At 40.1% G+C, this 20,970-nt stretch overlaps 1 protein-coding gene across 3 annotated transcripts in view; it reads left to right on the top strand.

Annotated features, from left to right (window-relative positions):
• MCUR1 (mitochondrial calcium uniporter regulator 1) overlaps positions 1-20,758 on the top strand; it is a 28,040-nt gene extending 7,282 nt beyond the window's left edge. Inside the window, exons 2-9 of one of the 3 annotated variants that reach the window (XR_010157903.1) lie at positions 454-573; positions 5,140-5,243; positions 6,098-6,199; positions 7,102-7,143; positions 8,571-8,642; positions 13,446-13,590; positions 15,487-15,601; positions 16,615-20,758. Coding sequence is in view for 2 of the 3 variants with exons in the window: in XM_518247.8 (XP_518247.5) it covers positions 454-573; positions 5,140-5,243; positions 6,098-6,199; positions 7,102-7,143; positions 8,571-8,642; positions 13,537-13,590; positions 15,487-15,601; positions 16,615-16,670 (665 nt within the window). In the remaining variant the exon portion in view is untranslated. The remainder of the gene's footprint in view (positions 1-453; positions 574-5,139; positions 5,244-6,097; positions 6,200-7,101; positions 7,144-8,570; positions 8,643-13,445; positions 13,591-15,486; positions 15,602-16,614) is intronic. The other 2 variants (XM_518247.8, XM_009450545.5) reach the window with 2 other exon arrangements.
• The last annotated feature ends 212 nt before the right edge of the window (positions 20,759-20,970 follow it).

Below are 20,970 nucleotides of genomic sequence, written 5' to 3'. Positions count from 1 at the left end.
AAATAAAAGTACTGACGTGCTACAACATGGATGACCCTTGAAAACATGCTAAGTGAAAGAAGCCAGTCACAAAAGACTGTATATATTATATGATTCCATTTCTATGAAATCTTCAGAGTAGGTAAACAAAAGAGACAGCAAATAGACCAGTGCTTGTCCTGGATATGGTTGGGGGCAGTTGAGAAGGGCTGGGGGAATTGGAAGGTGACAGCTAAGGGGTACAATTTGTCTTGACAGTGATGAAAGTATTCTAAATTTGATTGTGGGATGGTAGCACAACTCTATGCCAAAACCTATTGAACTGTATGCTTGAAATTGGGTGAATTGTATATCTCAACGAAGCTGTTATAAAGTACCACGTAGGCTTTGGGGTATGCCTTATTTTCTCTGGGTGCTGAGTTGCTTTTGTTTTGCATGAAGTCTGTTTTGAGCTTACTGTCCTTTCCACCCTAGAGCTAAGCTTGTCTGCTGGATCCCTGCAGCTGGAGCGCAAAAGGAGAGATTTCACCTCTTCTGGGAGCAGGAAACTCTACTTCGACACTCATGCCTTAGTGTGCTTACTGGAAGACAATGGTAATCCTCTCTCATTTGTCATTTAGTGCCTTAGAAAAACACTTTAAATTATGACTTCTCTTATGGTTTCATTTAATTTCTCATGTTCCTCTTTGACTTCTATTTTTTATTTGTATTTAATTAATTTATTTATTTAGAGACAGGCTCTGGCTCTGTCACCCAGGCTGGATTGCAGTGGCGCAGTCTTGGCTCACTGTAACCTGCCTCCCAGGCTCAAGCCATCCTCCCACCTCAGCCTCCCGAGTAGCTGGGACTACAGGCACACACCACCATGTCTGGCTGATTTTTATATCTCTTTGACTTTTAGGCCTATGGGCAATCTTTTAATTAATCTCCATTTTTTTAAGTCCTCATTTTTTGCTTGAGGACATTTTTGCTTCATCAATAGAATGGAGACTTTTCTCACACATTGTCTCTTTGTCCAAGTGAAGTGTATTTCTGTAACATCACCATGGAAGTACAGTGTTATAGGTAAAAATTTAGACACAAGTCAGCAAAGCTGAGGAATGATTCCTATGACAACAGTGTCTGAAGCACAGAAGTGATAGTTTTATTACTGTGCGTCTTGTGTGCTTTTTAAAATCCTGTGAAATTGAAATGTTGCTGAGTAGCAGTTCTTGATAATTTCAACTTACTGTTCTTTTTTCTTTTTTCTTTTTTTTTTGAGATGGAGTCTCGCCCTGTCACCCAGGCTGGAGTGCAGTGGCGCCATCTCGGCTCACTGCAACCTCCACCTCGGGTTCAAGCGATTCTCCTGCCTCAGCCTCCTGAGTAGCTGAGATTATAGGCACGAGCCTCCACGCCCAGCTAATTTTTGTGTTTTTCATAGACATGGGGTTTCACCATGTTGGCCAGGCTGGTCTCGAACTCCTGACCTTGTGATCTGCCCGCCTCAGCCTCCTAAAGTGCTGGGATTACAGGAGTGAGCCACCGCGCCCAGCCCTCTTTTTTCTTTTTAATACTCAGGCTAACATTCTCCGTTATTGCTGTTAAGATAAAAGATTGTTCTGGTATATATGGCATTCATTGAAAATGCACTTTAGACTTAGAATGTAGGGAACATTCTCATACTAAATCATATTTAGACAAATACACCGATTATAATTCTCTATATGGTGACACATTCTCAAAAATCAGAATTTCAAAATAGTGTAAATTATGCTTGTGAAATAAATTTGCCTGTGCTTTTACTTCATTGTGTAGTTATTTGTCCAGTTGTACATGTTTGTGTCAGAAAAGTTACTCTCTGTAGAGGTACTTTACATGCCTAAGACAAAGTGACGGAATGAATTATTCTGTGCTTTGTGGGAGACAGCAGCTCTGGGCTCGAGCCTAACCCTGCAGACTTCTAGTTGCCTAGCTTAGGAAGCTTTTTTCCCCTTCTCAGTTTCCATTTATTTGCCCATCTATAGTATGAGTGTAATACGAATTCCAAAGATCTTTTTGAATATTAAACAAGATAATACGTATGAATGAACTTTGGAAAAACTGTCATATGCTGTGTAATAATTTTCACAACTTTTCCTGTCAAACAGTAGGCTTTTTTCGCCAAAACTTCTTTCAGTACAGAATTTAAAAGAGAAAAGTAGAAGTGAGAAGGGAGCATGTAAAGTTACGCTGATAAGGCCAGGCGAGGTGGCTCATGCCTGTAATCCCAGCACTTCAGGAGGCTGAGGTGGGAGGATGGCTTGAACCCAGGAGTTCAAGACCAGTCTGTGCAACATAGTGAGAGCCTCACTCTACCAAAAAAAAAAAAAAAAAAAAAAAAATTGATAAGCAGAAATCTTCCTAGTTTTCTTGATTTTAAACCTTAACCCATGGTTATTTGCATCTTTCAGGACTGTGGTGTGAGGGCCACGCTGCAGTACGTGGTATGGAGGGGCTGTTCAATCCAACATGGATGAGTTGGGGGTGTCTGAGATGACTGGCTGAGTAGGAGGCCAGGAAGGACTTTTCAAGGCATATTCTACCCTTTCTTTATCCAGACCTGTGTCTTCAGGTTAACAAAATTTCTCATATGCCTGTCATCTCACCCTGGTTCTGTCCTATTCCCTTGTGTCTACAAAAAATTAATTTCTGCCTCATAACTCAGTAGGTTTTCAGACTTCCACTTTTTTTTTTTTTGGAGACGGAGTCTGGCTCTGTCTTCCAGGCTGGAGTACAATGGCACAATCTCGGCTCACTGCAATTTCCGCCTCCCGGGTTCATGCCATTCTCCTGCCTCAGGCTTCCGAGTACCTAAGACTACAAGTAGCTGGGACTACAGGCGCCTGCCACAACGCCTGGCTAATTTTTTGTATTTTTAGTAGAGACGGGGTTTCACTGTGTTAGCCAGGATGGTCTCGATCTCCTGACCTCGTGATCCGCCTGCCTCGGCCTCCCAAAGTGCTGGGATTACAGGCGTGAGCCACCGCGCCCGGCCAAGACTTCCACTTTTTCTTATCCCTTTCTCCTCCCACAAGTGGTTATAAAGTATAGGGCTTTAGAGTTTGTTTTACAGTCAACATAAGTTCTCTTTCTACCTTTATTTTTCTTTTCCTCATCATTGCCAAACCTAATTTTTTTCTTTTCTTTTTTTTTTTTTTTTGAGACACAGTCTCACTCTTTCGCCCAGGCTGGAGTGCAGTGGCTCAGTCTTGGCCTACTGCAACCCCCACCTCCCGGTTTCAAGTGATCCTCCCACCTCATCCTCCTGAGTAGCTGGGATTACAGGCATGCACCACCACACCTGGATAATTTTTCTGTATTTTTACTAGAGACGGGGTTTCACCATGTTGGCCAGGCTGGTCTCAAACTGCTGACCTCAAGTGATCCACCTACCTTGGCCTCTCAAAGTGCTGGGATTACAGGCGTGAACCACTGTGTCCAGTTGCCAAACCTAATTATGTTTAAACATGAACTCTTTTTTTAATTACAATTTTTTAAAAATTTATTTACATTAAAATGGAGATGGGATCTCACTATGTTGCCCATGCTGGTTCTGAACTCCTAGGCTCAAAGATCCTCCCGCCTTGGTCTCCCAGAGTGTTAGGATTACAGGCGTGAGCCACCACACCCAGCCAGTGAACTCTTCTTAATAAAACTTTAAAATTTGGCAAAAGTTTAGTTTGAGTTTTTAAAAACTAGGAAGACAGACGAGAAAAAAGAAAACAGAGTCAGAGCTAAACAATGTTAACATTTTGGTGAGTAACCTTTTGTATTTTTTTTCTAGACATGTGCGCAACATATGTTGAAAAATTAAAGAATTTTGACAAAAGTGATGGGAATAGGTCTTTGGAGGTTTTTTTCCTTCTTCTTTAAATCTGTGTCTTTGGTTTTTTTGTTCATTATAGTCCCATGCTTCATCCCATCCACACAAATTCCATTAATTAAGTACTACTTTATTCCAAAAAATACACAATTAATTACAGGAATCAATAGATTCTTCTGAAATTCTTATAGCTGGAAGCATTTAATAGAACTATTTCCCAGGCACTCAGTTTTAAGCATTTAATTAGAATTTATGTTAAATAGGAGTTACTATCCAATGTTTTTAAAAACAATACCAAGTACTGGCCAGGCGTGGTGGCTTGCGCCTGTAATCCCAGCACGTTGGGAGGCCAAGGCGGGCAGATCACCTGAGGTCGGGAGTTCGAGAACAGCCTGACCAACACGGAGAAACTTCTTCTCTACTGAAAATACAAAATTAGCTGGGCATGGTGGCGCATGCCTGTAATTCCAGCTACTCCGGAGGCTGAGGCAGGAGAATGGCTTGAACCTGGGAGGTGGAGGTTGCTGTGAGCTGAGATCGCGCCATTGCACTCCAGCCTGGGCAACAAGAGCGAAACTCTGTCTCAAAAAAAAAAACAATACCAAGTCCTGCATTGAATCTCTATCATTCAATTCAGTATCATTTATTGACTACCAAAGAACATATTTTTTCTACTTTGGGTCCCCTAGACTAGTTACTGAAGAGAATTGTGGAGGAAAAATGAAAGAACTGATTTTGTCTTTTAACATGAAGTTAGCCAACAGCTAGATTACTATTTATATAGTCAATGATTTGACTGCCTTATGCTGGACATAAAACAACTGAGCTTTCCTATTTAAGGAAATTATTTTTTAATAATGTACATATTATAAAATTAAAGAAATATTGTCCACCGTAGAAAATCTACATAATGCAGAGAAACATAAAGAAGAAAATAAAAATGACTGAATCTTTGTTAAATTATAAAAACAAGAATTGCATCTGTAATTTTGAGTCTTGCCTTTTTTCACTTGACGTTGACTTGCCGGCATTGTCTATGTCATTAAATAGTCTCTGAAAACATGACTTTTGATAGCTAGAAAGGACTTACAGATCAGTTAGCAAAGCCACTGGTACCTGGGGAAGCCAACTTGTATGTTTCGTGCTTGCTCTGAGTGACCAACACGTCATAGTTTGTGGCTGTACCCTCCTCCCTGCCTCCTACCACACTGTGCTGTACTCTTCCTTCTGGATTTGGACATTCACATGAATGTGTGCGTTTACTGTGGGCTTTTGTAACTCTGAGCATGATTTTTTTTGCTTGTGTGCTTGCTTAGGGTTTGCTACTCAACAAGCAGAAATCATTGTGTCTGCATTGGTCAAGATCCTGGAGGCCAACATGGACATCGTCTACAAAGATATGGTCACCAAGATGCAGCAGGTTAGCCTTGTTGGGTGGTTTAGCAAATTAGGACTCTGAAGATGGGGTATTATTTGTAGTAATGTTTTAATATAATTTTTTGGATAATACCCCATTGAAAAGTATATAGTAACTTTTACCATGATTAAGAGGCAAAAGATTACAGTGGCATAAAAAATACTTACTCAGAACTATTTAGTCAACAGTTGTAGAATCGTTATGCTTGAAAGCTCACTGTTCAAAATTATTCCAGTGAAATATACTTTAATAAATGGAGACGTGGCCTGAATTGTAGTATTATAGCATCATGTTCTCGAGTCTTCAGATCACCACGCTTTTAGCTGTGATTCACTTGGTAACAATAACCAGATATGTGGTTTTTGTTTTTTTGTGTTTTGGGGGGGTTTTTTTGAGACAGGGTATCACTCATTTGCCCAGGCTGGAGTGCAGTGGTGCAGTCTCAGCTCACTGCAGCCTCGTTGACCTCCTGGGTTCAAGCGATCCTCCCACATCAGCCTCCCAAGTAGCTGGGACTACAGGCGTGCACTGCTGCAGCTGGCTAATTTTTGTACTTTTGGTAGAGATGGGGTTTCACCATGTTGCTTAAGCTGGTCTCGAACTCCTTGGCTCAAGCGATCCACCTGCCTTGGCCTCCCAAAGTATTGGGATTACAGGTGTGAGCCACCTTGCCTGGCCAGATATGTGTTGTTTTTTTTCTTTTCCTTTTCCCCTTTTGGAATAAAGGATGACCTTACTGAACCTCTTTTTGTGTCCACATTCTCCTGGTTTCTCAATAAGAAGATAGCACATTGAGATGATAGGAAGTGGACTTTTTAGGGTAGACTAGATTATGTGTTTTGTTTTTCTTTTCCTAGGAAATCACTTTTCAGCAAGTAATGTCTCAGATTGCGAATGTGAAAAAGGATATGATTATTTTGGAGAAGAGTGAATTTTCAGCCCTCAGAGCAGAAAATGAGGTAAAACAGAGCCACTCACACTTAGAAAGTTGATTATATTAAGACATTGAGATAAATTATATACACATAAAAGAGCACACGTTAAGTGTACATCTCAGTGAATTTTCAAACAGTGTGCACTTCCAGTCAGATCGAGCAGGAAAACTTGCCCAGTGTCCCAGAAGTCTCTCTCATGCCTCTCAGTTGCCCCTGCCCCAGAGGAAACGCTGTCCTGGCTGATAACACCATTGGCTAGTTTCGCCTATTCTAGAACCATTTGATGGTATCATACTGTGTGTCTTGTAGCAAGAGATCATTTTTTTCATTGTCTATAGTCTTAACATCAATAGGCCCCATCATTCTATTGTAATGTGTATTAGAATTGTTTCCAGTTTTTGGTTATTTTGAATAATTGCTACTGCGAAATATCTCTTGTGTTTCTTTAAATAGAGCATATGGGATCAGCATTTAAATAAGTGCTCTCTATGCATTTTCCTTTTATTTTCGGTCCTATTTAAAGTCCCATAATAGGGAAGGCCATTTATTGCCTGTTGACCCTAGCCTTGTAAGAAACCTTCTAGCAAAAAGTAAAGTGGTAAAGTTTCAGACTCTCTAGGTTGTCCTTGAAATCAGTTATTTGAGGGTAGAATTAGTTAAAAGATAAACTGAAGGAGATACTAAATAAAGCAGGGTCACTGAAGGCAAATGTGTATGCCAAACACAACTGAGTTAACTTTATGTAGCCTTCAAGATGAATTCAAACTGATTTCAAGATACATGTGTTGTAATGCCATTCTGCAATCAATACGGTGTTCTGAATGAAGGAAAAACCTGAGGAACTTGTGCATAAATATGTATTGTAATATTTGTTGGTTACTACGTTTTATGTTCTTTCTAATGACTTTTTTTTTATGTGTTTTTAGAAAATAAAACTCGAACTACATCAGTTAAAACAACAAGTAATGGTAAGATCCACTTTCCTGTTTGTTGGCTTGTTTGTAATTATATAAACTTATTAAGTATAATATTAGAAATAGATGTTTTTAAAAACTTAATTTTTTGTGAAATGTTTGTGTAATATGCCTCAAAAGTACACATTGGAAGATTTAGCTAAGAACACAGCCAATGAATGAATTACTGTTGTCTGTAACCATATTCATTAAGAAAATTGTGGCCGGGCATGGTGGCTCATGCCTGTAATCCCAGCACTTTGGGAGGCTGAGGTGGGTGGATCACCTGAGGTCAGGAGTTCAGACCAGCTTGGCCAACATAGTGAAACCCTGTCTCTACTAAAAATACAAAAATTAAGTGGGCATGGTGGCAGGTGCCTGTAATCCCAGCTACTTGGGAGACTGAGGCAGGAGAATCACTTGAACCCAGGAAGCAGAGGTTGCAGTGAGCCGAGATTGCGCCATTGCACTCCAGCCGTGGTAACAAGAACGAAACTGTCTCAGAAAAAAAAAAAGAAAAGAAAATTGTGTTCTAGGAGGAATTAAGTCATTTTTAAGTAAAAGTTTTTCTAAAGTGCCGCATGGAAGGAACCCTTAAATTCTCTTAGACTGTCTTTAGAGAATCACACGTGATTTTTAAATGCTTACTGTGCCAACTATTTGATGTTTTTTAAATAGAAAAAACATAGATGTTAAAGAAAAAAAGGCTTTGATATGTATCAGAGAAAAGGCTCTATGTAAACCGGATTTTAATATTTTGCTGCTTTGAGTCCTTCTTTGCTTTGCAAAGTTGTTTAAGATCAGCTTTATTCATAAGTTCCATTCGGAGATTGTATGAGGAGTCTTGAGGTTAAAAGCAGCAACAGTCCGGGCGCGATGGCTCACGCCAGTACTCCCAGCACTTTGGGAGGCTGAGGTGGGCGGATCACAAGGTCAGGAGTTCAACGCCAGCTGACCAACATGGTGAAACCCCATCTCTACTAAACATACAAAAATTAGCCAGACGTGGTGGCATGGACCTATAATCCCAGCTACTCAGGAGGCTGGTACAGGAGAATTGCTTGAACGCAGGAGGCAGAAGTTGCAGTGAGTGGAGATCACGCCATTGCACTCCAGCCTGGTTGACAGAGTGAGACTCCATCTCAAAAAAAAAAAAAAAAGGCAGCAACAACCCACTCTAGACTGGCATAAGCATAGAAGGGGGTTATTTGTGCCTAACTGGGAAGTCCTGGGACGGGCTGCCTCCAGATGTGGCTTGGCCAGAGTTCCCTGATGCCAGGAGGCCTAGGTCCATTTCTCTGGAAGCCCCTGGCTCTGTCCCTCCCTGGGCTGCCTCACCTAGGATAGGGACAGTGGGGGCAGTGGTCCCAGTGTCACGTCCTCAGAGAGTTTGGGTTTCTTACTTTGGATTTTTCCTTCTTTGTTGTTTGCCCTCCTTTTAGGATGAAGTGATCAAAGTCCGAACAGATACCAAATTAGACTTCAACCTAGAAAAGAGCAGAGTAAAAGAATTGGTACGTTCCTTTACTAAAAACACATTATGAATTAATTTATTTTTGGAATGGAATGCTTGGTTAAGCCTAAGTTTATGTACATGTCATAGGTACTGTTAAATACTTATCCGTTTATCAGTGTTAGGCTGTATTTTCTCTATTATAATAATTTTGGATTAAGACTTAAATTTGTCACTTTCAAAAGTAACATTAAAATTAAAAGCCTAGTCAAATTAGTCAGTTTGAATCTTTGTTTCAGAAATATTAGATATATGTTACATAGAGATTCATAAAGAAATTAAATGCAATCTTGATCTATTTAATACTGACTTAAATCTTCATAGGTCTTGATCTTGTAAAAGTTAAGTTGATTATTTCAGGCTTGAATAATAGTAAATTATTAATATTAAATAATATTAAATTATATACTGGAATTCAAGATTAAAACATTTCTGGCCGGGCGCGGTAGCTCACGCCTGTAATCCCACTACTTTGGGAAGCCAAGATGGGCAGATCACCTAAGGTCAGGAGTTCGAGGCAGCGTGCCTGCCCAACATGGTGAAACCCTGTCTCTACTAAAAATACAAAAAATTAGCCGGGCGTGGTGGCGGGCACCTGTAATCCCAGCTACTCGGGAGGCTGAGGCAGGAGAATCGCTTGAACCCAGGAAGCAGAGGTTTCAGTGAGCTGAGATTGTGCCACTGCTCTCTAGCCTGGGTGACAAGAGCAAAACTCCGTCGCAAAAAAAAAAAGAAAATTTCTATGTTGTCTTTTAAATGCAGTGAGAAGTTGTGAGGGTATTTTGTTTTGTTTTCTATTTTTGTTTTTTTTGAGACAGAGTCTCAGTGTGTTGCCGAGGCTGGAGTACAGTGGCACCGTGTCGGCCCACTGCAACCTCCGTCTCCTGGGTTCAAGCAATTCTCCTGCCTCAGCCTCCCGAGTAGCTGAGATTACAGACGTCACCACCACACCCGGCTAGTTTTTATATTTTTAGTAGAGACAGGGTTTCACCATGTTGGCCAGGCTGGTCTCAAACTCCTAACCTCAAGTGATCTGCCCACCTTGTCCTCCCAAAGTGCTGGGATCACTGGAGTGAGCCACTGCGCCTGGCTGGCAAGTGTGTTTTTTTTTTTCTTTGTTTTTGTTTGAGACGGAGTCTCGCTCTGTCACCCAGGCTGGAGTGCAGTGGCGTGATGTCAGCTCACTGCAAGCTTCGCCTCCCGGGTTCACGTCATTCTCCTGCCTCAGCCTCCAGAGTAGCTGGGACTACAGGCCCCTGCCACCACGCCCAGCTAATTTTTTGTATTTTTAGTAGAGACGGGGTTTCACTGTGTTAGCCAGGATGGTCTCGATCTCCTGACCTCGTGATCCGCCCGCCTCGGCCTTCCAAAGTGCTGGGATTACTGGAGTGAGCCACCGCGCCCGGCTTAAGTGTGTTTTAATAAAGATATGTGTCGGGTTGCCTCTAGTGATTTTTAACCCTGTCTGAATATTCAGCCGTCTTCTTGCTCAGACTTTATTTGAATTTGGTAACATCAGGTGCCTTTTTTATTCTTAGCATAATGAGAAATAGGGCAGAGAGAGCATCTTGCACTAACACAAAACTGAATACACATGCAGAAACTGAGTACTCACAACTGTTTGTTGTTTTCTCATTTTTGACAATTTGCTTTTAGATAAAATGTGCTATAATGATAAGTGAAGCTAATACTGAAACTCAAAAAAGTAACCTACTTGTGTTTTGGAACCGCCACTGGATTTCAAGAGTTAATCCAAGCTTCGTTATACAAAATCATTATTAAGGCTGTGTTACCTGTCTTTCTAGTCTTACAACAACAGTCTCCACCCATAAAGATTAAATCACCTAGTGTTACTAAAATAGTTACTGACTATAGCATGTCACTGGTGTCTGGAAGAGGAGAAACTCTTTTGGTTACCTTTATCTTTATGGGTTGTATACTCAGGAAGAACTGAATTCACTTGATGTAGGAAAATGACTGTGTGTAGCTAACCAACCTGGGAAAAACTACATCAAGGACATCAGGAAATACAGGGCATGAATGTAGATTAAAGCCAGTGAATTTTTTTTTAATTTTATATGGAGTCATTTTAATAACATAACTAGGCTGATACATATGTACATTTTTCAATCACGTAACATTTAGATTTTACTCATTTTAAGTCATTAACATCATCCAGCAAACAAAAATTTTCCAGAAATTTTTTTCACAATTACAGTTTTAGTCTTTAAACCAAAATGAAAAAATTTCTGCCGGGCATGGTGGCTCACACCTGTAATCCCAGCACTTTGAGAGGTCAAGGTGGGTGGATCACCTGAGGTCAGGAGTTCGAGGCCAGCCTGGCCAACATGGTGAAACCCTGTCTCTACCAAAAATACAAAAATTAGCCCAGCATTATGGCCCACCTGTAGTCTCAGCTACTCGGGAGACTGAGGCAGAAGAATCATTTGAACCCAGGAGGCAGAGATTGCAGTGAGCCGAGATCACGCCACTGCACTCCAGCCTGGGTGACAGAGTGAGACCCTGTCTCAAAAAAAAAAAAAAGAAAAAAGAAAAAAATGATGAAATTTCATTCTTGCAAATATTCATATTTTTAAATTATTGGATATATAGAGTGGATCCATTCAGTGTTCTTATAAAATAAGAAAAGTAAAGCTTATAATATTTTGCAAATTTGATAATGCAGCACTCAAAATACTTAACCTGATTTTATTTTACTTGAATTTACTAGTTAAATATGCTGATAAATATGATTTACATGTAATTACTTTATCTGGAATGACTATATTGACCTTAATCTCCAGAAAGCAACCAATGCACAGAGTTTCAATTAAATCCTGTCCATCATGATAGTAACTTTTTCTACATGACACAAAAGTGTCTTTGTGGTATATTTGAACAGTAACTGTGACTATGAATTGTTCTTATAGTCTTTTTTTAGTGTTTCATTATTTTAATTTCAGTGGGTTTTGGGGGAACAGGTGGTGTTTGGTTACATGAAGACGTTATTTAGAGGTGATTTCTGAGATTTTTGGTGCCCCCATCACCCTAGCAGCGTACACTGTACCCAATGTGTAGTCTTTTGCCCCTCACCCACCTCCTACCCTTTCCCCCAAGTCCTCAAAGTCCACTGTATCATCCTTTTGCCTTTGCATCATAGCTTAGCTCCCATCAAGCCAGTGAATTTATGTGATTTAGTAACCTAGCGGGGAGGTTGTTCTTGGTAATCATAAACTTGGATTACTCTGAAGCACAAGGCAGTAGTAAATTATACAGCGAGTGTGTTTGTAACATGCATTGGTGAAGATGAGTTTTTTGGCTCTCGTTCTTTCGGTAAAGTTATAATGTTAAATATTAAATTGCAAATTAACTACGATATTTACAGCCAGTTCCAAAAGCAGTATGGCATATAAACTTCTGGGGCATGGGGATATAGAGCTACATAGATGTTATTTTTAAAACCATGGCAGCGTCAATATTTAGGCTTTTCTTTTGTGGGTGAGTCAATGTTGAGTTAATGAAGACTGAGGTTTAGTGGTGCACAAAATCTTGTTCCACGCCGCCCTCTAGTGGTGATCTGATGCATAGGGCTCTCCTGGTCTGAAACCCTGAGGTTTAAAGAGCATTGTTCTTGGTTTTACAACCTACTCCTTGGCTTAGGGTTTTGGGGTTTTTTGTTTTTGTTTTTGTTTCTCTTTCTCTTTTTTTTCTTTTTTTTTTTCTACTTCTAAGCTCCCAGTAGTCCCAGGAGAACATTTTATAGCTAGAAAGTTTCTATATACTTCAAAGCATTAACTTTTTCTTTCTATAACAAGGTTAATGTAGGTCTTAAAAGTCTTCATTTAAATTACTGATTGTCATATGCTCAATTAAATCTTGTTGCCCACTGCTAAGGAGATAAGTCTGATTTCAATCTTACTGTCTACAAAACTGCACTAAATCTTTTCACTGATATTAATAGCCAAAAGGCGAGATACTTTAACTCTGGGTAGAATTAGTTCCTTTAGTAACACTGGATTATGGCTACGCCCAAGTGGGTTTTTTTATTGTTATTAAAACCAACATGTGCAGGAGGCTAAGGCAGGAGAATTGCTTGAACCTGGGAGGCAGAGGTTGCAGGGACCCCAGATCAAGCCACTGCACTCCAGCCTGGGAATAGAGTGAGACTCCATCTCAAAACAAAAAACCAAGCCAAAAAAAAAAACACCCAACATGTGATGAGTTAGTGTATTTATGTATTTACATTGTATTTTATAATCACAACACAATGTCTTTGTCATAGAATAATAATCCTTGGCAGCTATTTTTTCCCCAACTTCATACCTTTTCTGTCTTTTGTTGAGACTCAGGTAGTGACCTGTTTTGCTACTAGTTATGATGGGATAGCTCCTAAATTGAGTTGAGTCTCCATTTTCAACCCTCTCAAAACCAAAAACCATATGACTCAGCATCCTTCGAAATTGGTCCCCAGGGAGTGCTGCTACAATAGTGGGAGGGACGTAAAGACATGACAGGAAATATGCAGGGAGAAGTGACAGATGACTAAGGAAATCCAGATATTAGAGGAATGAGTAAGTATAAATAAGAAACTTTAGCCAGCACGGCAGGTCATGCTTGTAATCCCAGCACCTTGGGAGGCCGAGGTGGGCAGATGGCTCGAGCTCAGAAGTTTGAGACCAGCCTGGGCAACATGGCAAAGCCCCATCTCTATGAAAAAAAAAAAAAGAAACCTCAAGTAACAGATACAAAGAAGCAGGTAGGCTACTTAATCCCAGAGGTGACTTTCTGGTGTTACGTATTCTAGGAGGTACTGAGACCAGAATATTTAAGGCACCAGAGAAGGAGAAGAGAGAGGAGTAGATCAGAATCTGACCCATGTTACGTGTTTATTTCAGTATTCATTGAACGAAAAGAAGCTGCTGGAATTGAGAACAGAAATAGTGGCATTGGTAAGAAACAAGACTTTGATTTTTCTTTGTCTTGGTACTCATCTTTGCTTCGTCCCATGCATGGTTGTTTGTAATGATAATAGGAAGTTACATGCAGGTTTACTGTCATGGGAATTTTTTACATTGTGCTAAAATACACACAACATAAAAATTAGGATCTTTTAAGTGTACAGTTCAGTACATTTAAAGTACATTCACATTTTGGGGCAACCATCACCACTGGCTATCACAGAACTCTTTATTTTGCAAAATTGAAACTCTGCACCCTTTATACATTCCCTTTTCCAGCCCCTGGTGACCTCCATTCTACTGTCTATGAATTTGACTATTCTACGTACCTCATATAAGTAGAATCATAGCGTTTGTCTTTTTGTGGCTGGCTTATTTCACTTAACACAGTGTCCTGAAGGTTCATTCATGTTGTTGAAATGACAGGACTTTCTTCCTTTTTAAGGCTGATTAGTATTCCATTATATGTATATGCCACATTTTCTTTATTCGTCTGTCAAGGGCACTTGTGTTGCTTCCACCCGTTGGCCTTTGTGAATAGTGCTGCTGTGGGCATGGGTGCACAGATGTCTGTTGGGATCCCTGCTTTCAGTTCTTTTGGGTATATATGCAGAAGTGGAGTGTCACAGGATTTTTTGCACTTCACAAAGTGTTTGGTTATCTTAATGGAAGATAGTTATCCTATGAAAGATTTAAACTTTCTTAATGAAAGTTTCCTTTTCTTCTTTCTTCTTTTTTTTTTTTTTTTTTTTTGAGGTGGGGTCTCGCTCTGTCACCCAGGCTGGAGTGCAGTGGCTCAATCTCAGCTCACTGCACCCTCCTTCACCTCAGCCTGTAGAGTAGCTGGGACCACAGGCTCACACCACTGTGCCCTACTTGAGAGTGTGTTTTTCTTAACGAAAGTTTTATTAAGAAAGTTTAAATCTCAGTAATTGAAGAATAGTGAGGAATGGAGAAGTCTTATTCTATTTTTAATTTATAGCATACATTTCTCCTTTTCCATACTGTATGGAACCTGGGACCTCTGAAACCCCCAAGAGGCTTTCATGAGAGAATTCCAGAATCCTGGGATATTTCTCTGGAATACTTTTCTACGCATCCAGGCATTTATTTCTTTTTTTCTCTGCCTGAATTGGTAGCCATAGGGAAAGATTTAGTTGCTGTAGGAGTTTTAGTGAAGGATTCCCACGGTTTTTATGCTTTAATGCAGTTCTACAACCCCCTATAGCATCGGCCAAACCCACTGCCTTTTTGAGGGTTGATTATGTGTCCAGTTTAACTGTATTGTATTTGGGGAAGGACACAAATTGGCCGTGGGTAGCCAAGCCTCATAGTAATGAAACACTTGATATTTGAACATGAAAGAAGAAAGTTTTTTAAAAGTATGACTAGAAATAGCTCAAGACAAGCACTGCCGCTTTCACATTATCTAAGACTTCATTTCTTGAAAACATTTCTGAGTTTACTGTCTGTCTTTGACTAAGGAGGATTTTAGAAGGATGAGACGTAGCCATTGCCTTTGAGAACAGACTGGCCTCATAATACCACGTCATTTGTATAGCAACCTAGAGCTTACAAATGCTTTTTCACATAGATTATCGCATTTGATTCTCTAAACAGTCCAGGTAAAGGCAGGGCCACTGGCTTGGTTGTTTCGTTTTGTTCTGTTTTCATTTTTTCAAATAGAAGAAAACTAAGGCCTAGAGAGGTTAAGGGTCCTGACCAATGCAGCGTAGAATTAGGGTTTTAGAACTGAGACTAAAGCCCAGGCCTCCATAGTCTTACCCAGGTTTCCATGTGACTGCACCCCGTTGGGAAGGAGCTATAGGATGGTGAGCAGAGGGGACGTGCTGTGGTCTAACGCTGTGACTCTCTTCATTTTAAAAGCATGCCCAGCAAGATCGGGCCCTTACCCAGACAGACAGGAAGATCGAAACTGAGGTTGCTGGCCTCAAAACCATGCTTGAGTCACACAAGCTTGATAATATTAAATATTTAGCAGGTAAGCTATTTTGTATCTATTTAAATCAACCTGAAAAGAAAATAAATTTATAAAATAAGTCGTTGACAGATACTGCATTTCATTGATTCCAACACTTTCTGAAATATTTTAACATCTCTGAAATTGGAAAGCATCTTACAATTTCCAGTAGATGAAGTATCATAGTTTAATTGGCACTTTTTCTTTCTTAGTAGTAAATAAAGTAATTGTGTACGTTATAATTGATAGAATTGGAAATTTGATAAGATACTATAATTGAACTATAGTTATTAGGGATTTTAATGAGATTCAAGACAGGAAATATTTTATGGATAAAATGGAAGGTGTTTCAGTTGTAATCTTTCTGCTTCAATTGCTTAAACTCCTTTTAAGGAGTTATTTTACTTTCGCGATTTTTGATCCAAAAGAGAGAATGAACATTCATGTACCACCCCCCACCCAAATTAACCATTATTTCAAGTCAGATTTAACGTCTTGGATTAATTAAATATTTTAAGGTTACAGCATTATTTAACAGTGAAATGTTGTTCTTTATATTAAATTGTGTGTTCCTGTCTCTATAGTGCATATACATAGACCTTGTGACCACAGAATTTTTGCTATTCGAAACTTTTATTGAAAAGTTTTCTTAGCCTAGGCAACACAGCGAGACCTAGTCTCTACAAAAAGATTTAGCCGGGCATGGTGTCATCTGCCTGTAGCTTCAGCTTCTTGGGAGGCTGAGGCAGGAGGATCACTTGAGCCTGGGAGTTTGAGGCACAGTGAGCTGTAATCACACCATTGCATGGTGCACTCCTCCTGGGTACCAGATGAGACCGTGTCTCTAAAATAAGAAAATAAAATAAAGGGTGTGGGATTTGTTTTTTCAGTAGGCAGGCATTTCACGGAATATGGGACATCAGTGAGCAATCTAAGTTTCTAGGTTTTCTTTTTTAGGTTTTCTTAAAAAAAGATGTTCCCTCAAGTAACTCTTAATAGAACTAATAGTACTCTCAATTGTTTTTTTCTTACAGGGTCTATATTTACGTGCCTAACAGTAGCTCTGGGATTTTATCGCCTGTGGATCTAATAAAGTGTCTATTTAAAGAGATTTCTACTGTTTTGCCTTAAGAATACCAGATTGTTGGCCGGGTGCGGTGGCTCACGCCTGTAATTCCAGCACTTTGGGAGGCCGAGGCAGGCGGATTACCTGAGGTCAGGAGTTTGAGACCAGCCTGGCCAACACGGTGAAACCCTGTCTCTACTAAAAAATTAAAACATTAGGCGGGCGTGGTGGCGGGCGCCTGTAGTCCCAGCTACTCGGGAGGCTAAGGCGTGAACCTGGGAGGCGGAGCTTGTAGTGAGCCGAGATCACGTCACTGCACTCCAGCCTGGGCAACAGAGGGAGACTCCGTCTCAAAAAAAAAAAAAAACGGAATACCAGATTGTTGTCCTTTTGTTTTCTTGTTACACATTTGAGCCTGGATTTTGACTTAATGTGTATTATTTATTTTTATGAAAATTGTGGACACATAACCAAGATAAAGAAGTCAGGTATTCCATAGCCATTCCTTATCTCCTTTCTGCTTAGTTGACTTTCTAGCTGAGCGGTGCACAGTGCATGGAAGATTCCACTTAGCCGGACCAGGAAGCTTGGTCTCATCTGTGGTGCACAGCAACAGCAAACATTGATGTAATTCTCTACAACTTAATCTGTGGCACATAGAGGATTTGGGGGTCTCCATGTTCAGGGCACAATGGCTTTAGTAAGTGCTGGAAAATCACTGAAGCTAAACCAAGAGCACCAGATCCTCTTTACCTAAATACCCAGTCTTTAACATGAGCTAGTCCCTGTACCAGAGTATTGTTTCAGCTGTAGTTGGTTGTCATGTTAATAAGACAGCTGCACCTCTACCTTCTTTTCTTTTGATTTCCATTGTCTTGGTAAGTTATTGTTAGGGTTATTTTTAATGTGCCTTCCAGCCAGAAAAATCAGCTGTCTAAAGAAGCATTGCAATTGTAATGGGGACTCTTTTACCTCTTAGAATGCAAGATTTTCCCTCCTCCCTCCCTCTTCTCCATCTCTTCCCCTCATGATTTGAGAACTGTAATAATCCTCCACTGGTGGCATTACCTACCTAGAAAACCTGCTGATTCTTAGCATGGAACTTTGCTTCAGTTTGCAGGACAAAGTCTGCTTCCTTCCGGTCTTCATTTACTTTTTATACAAGGGATGCAGTCAGCTCTCCATGTGTAAGATACCTAGATGATGGATACATATTTCATAAATGAAATTTATGTCATTAATGAATATCCCCTTGCCCACAACCAGCTCAGGCTTTCAAAATTCGAGAATGGTCATGCCACACAGCATTCTAATCTAGATGGATTAATTCTGTTGTTCAAAACATTCTCATACCTGCCTTTATATTGAAAACAAATTCTAGATACAACTGGGGTTATCCTGGAAAAGCACATTCTCACCTTTTTTTTTTTTTTTTTTTGAGACGGAGTCTCGCACTGTCGCAGGGCTGGAGTGCATTGTCGTGATCTCTGCTCACTGCAACCTCTGCCTCCTGGATTCAAGCGATTCTCCTGCCTCAGTCTCCTGAGTAGCTGAGATTACAGGTGCCCACCACCACACCCAGCTAATTTTTGTATTTTTAGTAGAGATGAGGTTTCACCATGTTGGCCAGGCTGGTCTCTAACTCCTGACCTCGTGATTCACCTGCCTTGGTCTCCCAAAGTAGTGGGATTACAGGCGTGAGCCGCTGCGCCTGGCCCATTCTCATCTTATTCGAGTTACTGGCACATGGGCAAGAGAGACAATGGCATGGATAGAAGCTTTTCTGCCTTTCTCTGCACACAGACACGTACACACACATACAGTGAAGGAACCACAGGCAGATTTTTTGATCAGTTTGGTGAATACATTACTCATCACTGTTCCAACCACATTGGTGAAAAAAATAGTTACCTTTTGTCCTTTGGATGTCATGTCTAAACTTTGGAAAATATAAGTCATTGCCCTTTTAGAGAATGTTTGTGTAGTCCAAAGATTGTGAGCTCCATATAGTATGAAAATCAAGTACTTTTGCATGAGCAATAGCAGTTTCAAAGTGAAATATTATAATTTAATCTTTTTCAAGTAGATCAAAAATTCTTAACTGATTAATAAAATATTTTATCAATATATCATCCCCCTTTCAGAGAAAAGTCCCCAGAAGAGACGGCACACTTAGCAATTGCCCTCATTATTAAAGGCCTAGGTGAGTGGCATAAAGGGCCATATGCGATTATGTTTCAAGGTAAACATTACCTAACCTTGTGTGGGTTAAAAACAGTGAAGTGTCCTTGTATCCTGATAAAAATTTTTTTTAAATAACATGGTGGGTTGACATTTTTGCATCTGCTGAAAGTTTTCTCACATGTTGTTCTTCCCGGTGAGAGCGGGCTGCATCATTCTGGCACTTCATTTGGGTGTTCGATTTTGCTATAGAGTTCTTTGCAGTACAGCATAGCCTCTTTTTGGCCTTGGGAACAGTGAACTCTTCTTTTGATGGTGTGGATTGCATGCATATCTGGAGAGAGGAGGGCTCAGGACTGTGTTCACTTTATTTGGTCAGATGTATTGTATTTGAAAACCATTTGAGCCCAAAATACAAGTGTACCCTTCCCACTTCTGGCTCAAGCACCTGTGAGCCGACTAGACGTAATATTAAAATTTACTGATGCTGGGCGCGGTGGCTCACGCCTATAATCCCAGCACTTTGGGAGGCCAAGGCAGGCAGATCACCTGAGGTCAGGAGTTGGAGACCAGACTGGCCAACATGATGAAATGCTCTCACTACTAAAAATACAAAAATTAGCCAGGCGTGGTGGCACACCCCTGTAATCCTAGCTACTCGGGAGGCTGAGACAGGAAAATCGCATGAACCTGGGAGGCAGAGGTTGCAGTGAGCAGAGATTACACCACTGCAACGAGACTCAGGCCCAGACGAGATCTGCCTGGGCGACACAGTGAGACTCTGTCTCAAAATACATAAATAAGTAAATAGAACCTCCTGAGCTACCCTGGCTTATAAGGATTCAGATTACTTTAGGAAATTAGGCATTAGCACTAGGACGGGGGAAGATGGCTGGCAAAACTTCTAGCTAGCAACCTATGTCTAGCACATGGGTAACTAACCATAGCGAGATTCTGAACACATATCCTCTAGGTGCAGGTGGAGGGAACGATGTCCAATACCTGAAGCAGAATCTCACATGGACGGAATGTCTGTATTTCCCTCTCCTGCACGAATCACTCATCATTCTTGGAGGGCTTCTCTGCATTCCTCCTTTTCTTCTCTCCCCTCCCCTGCCTTTTGTCTTTTCTAAAGAGTCTGAACTCTGATTTCCATGCTCTCCTGCTACATTAATAAGCAAAACCTGCTTGTGTGTATGGTTCTTTACTGGAAACATGACTTTTTGTTTCTGTATTGGTTTTACTGTCATCCAGCTTTCTAGTTTAATATCTAGCAAAACTAAATCTGAATGTACTCGCTTTTTCCGTTAAGTATGCCAAGCACCTCAGTTGAAAGGCTTGACTCAAACCAGAAGTCTTGCTGGAATTCGTCTCCGAACACTTGAAAAACAGAAACCCTGAGCCGCAGCAAACATGCCTCTGTGTGTCGGGATTGCCTTTGTCTCTGCTTCCATGTGGCTTTTCCCTTTGTAGCTATGCTTAGTGACATAATCTTCCCTCTTCTTTTCTAGCCTTCTCCTTTCAAGCCTGTCTGTTAATTAACCATGTCAGTATTGGCAAGCATTTATCTTGCCCCACCCTAACATGCGATCTTCTAAGAATTTTGCAAAATTCTAAACAAATATAGAGATGGTATATAGAATTCATATCTAGAAAACTTTGATTTTAATGTAAGCTTATCAAATTTGTTCTGGCTTTTTTGGCACTAAGGCAAAAACATGTTAACCAGAAATAATTTATTCTTCATGTATGTAAAATATTTGAGAATGTTTAGCCTTTTATTAGAATTTTATTTGGAAAAGATTTATCTTTCTACACATTTTACACTTATGTTCCTTTGCTTATAACCCAATTTCTTACCTGTTTTGTTACTTAAGCAAATATCAATTGTTTTATTATCTAATAAAGTGTAAGATTCTTACTATCTAAAATATTTAATTCTGTGTGACTAATATACTTTTCTGATCATTCAAATTGAATATGAAAAGCTAGAATAACTGTATTGCAACTGTTAATTCCAGCCAATTGTATAATGATAACACTGGTGAATTTGTAAGTAAATCTAATACTTGAAAATTTGGGTATACATAGAAAATAAATTTTAATATAATGTACAAAGTAACTTTTCATCATTCAAAAGAAT

Source organism: Pan troglodytes, chromosome 5 (assembly GCF_028858775.2).
Source record: "Pan troglodytes isolate AG18354 chromosome 5, NHGRI_mPanTro3-v2.0_pri, whole genome shotgun sequence".
Taxonomy (NCBI): domain Eukaryota; kingdom Metazoa; phylum Chordata; class Mammalia; order Primates; family Hominidae; genus Pan; species Pan troglodytes.
Note: the sequence above shows the minus strand (reverse complement) of the source record. Positions and strands in the feature narration are given on the sequence as shown.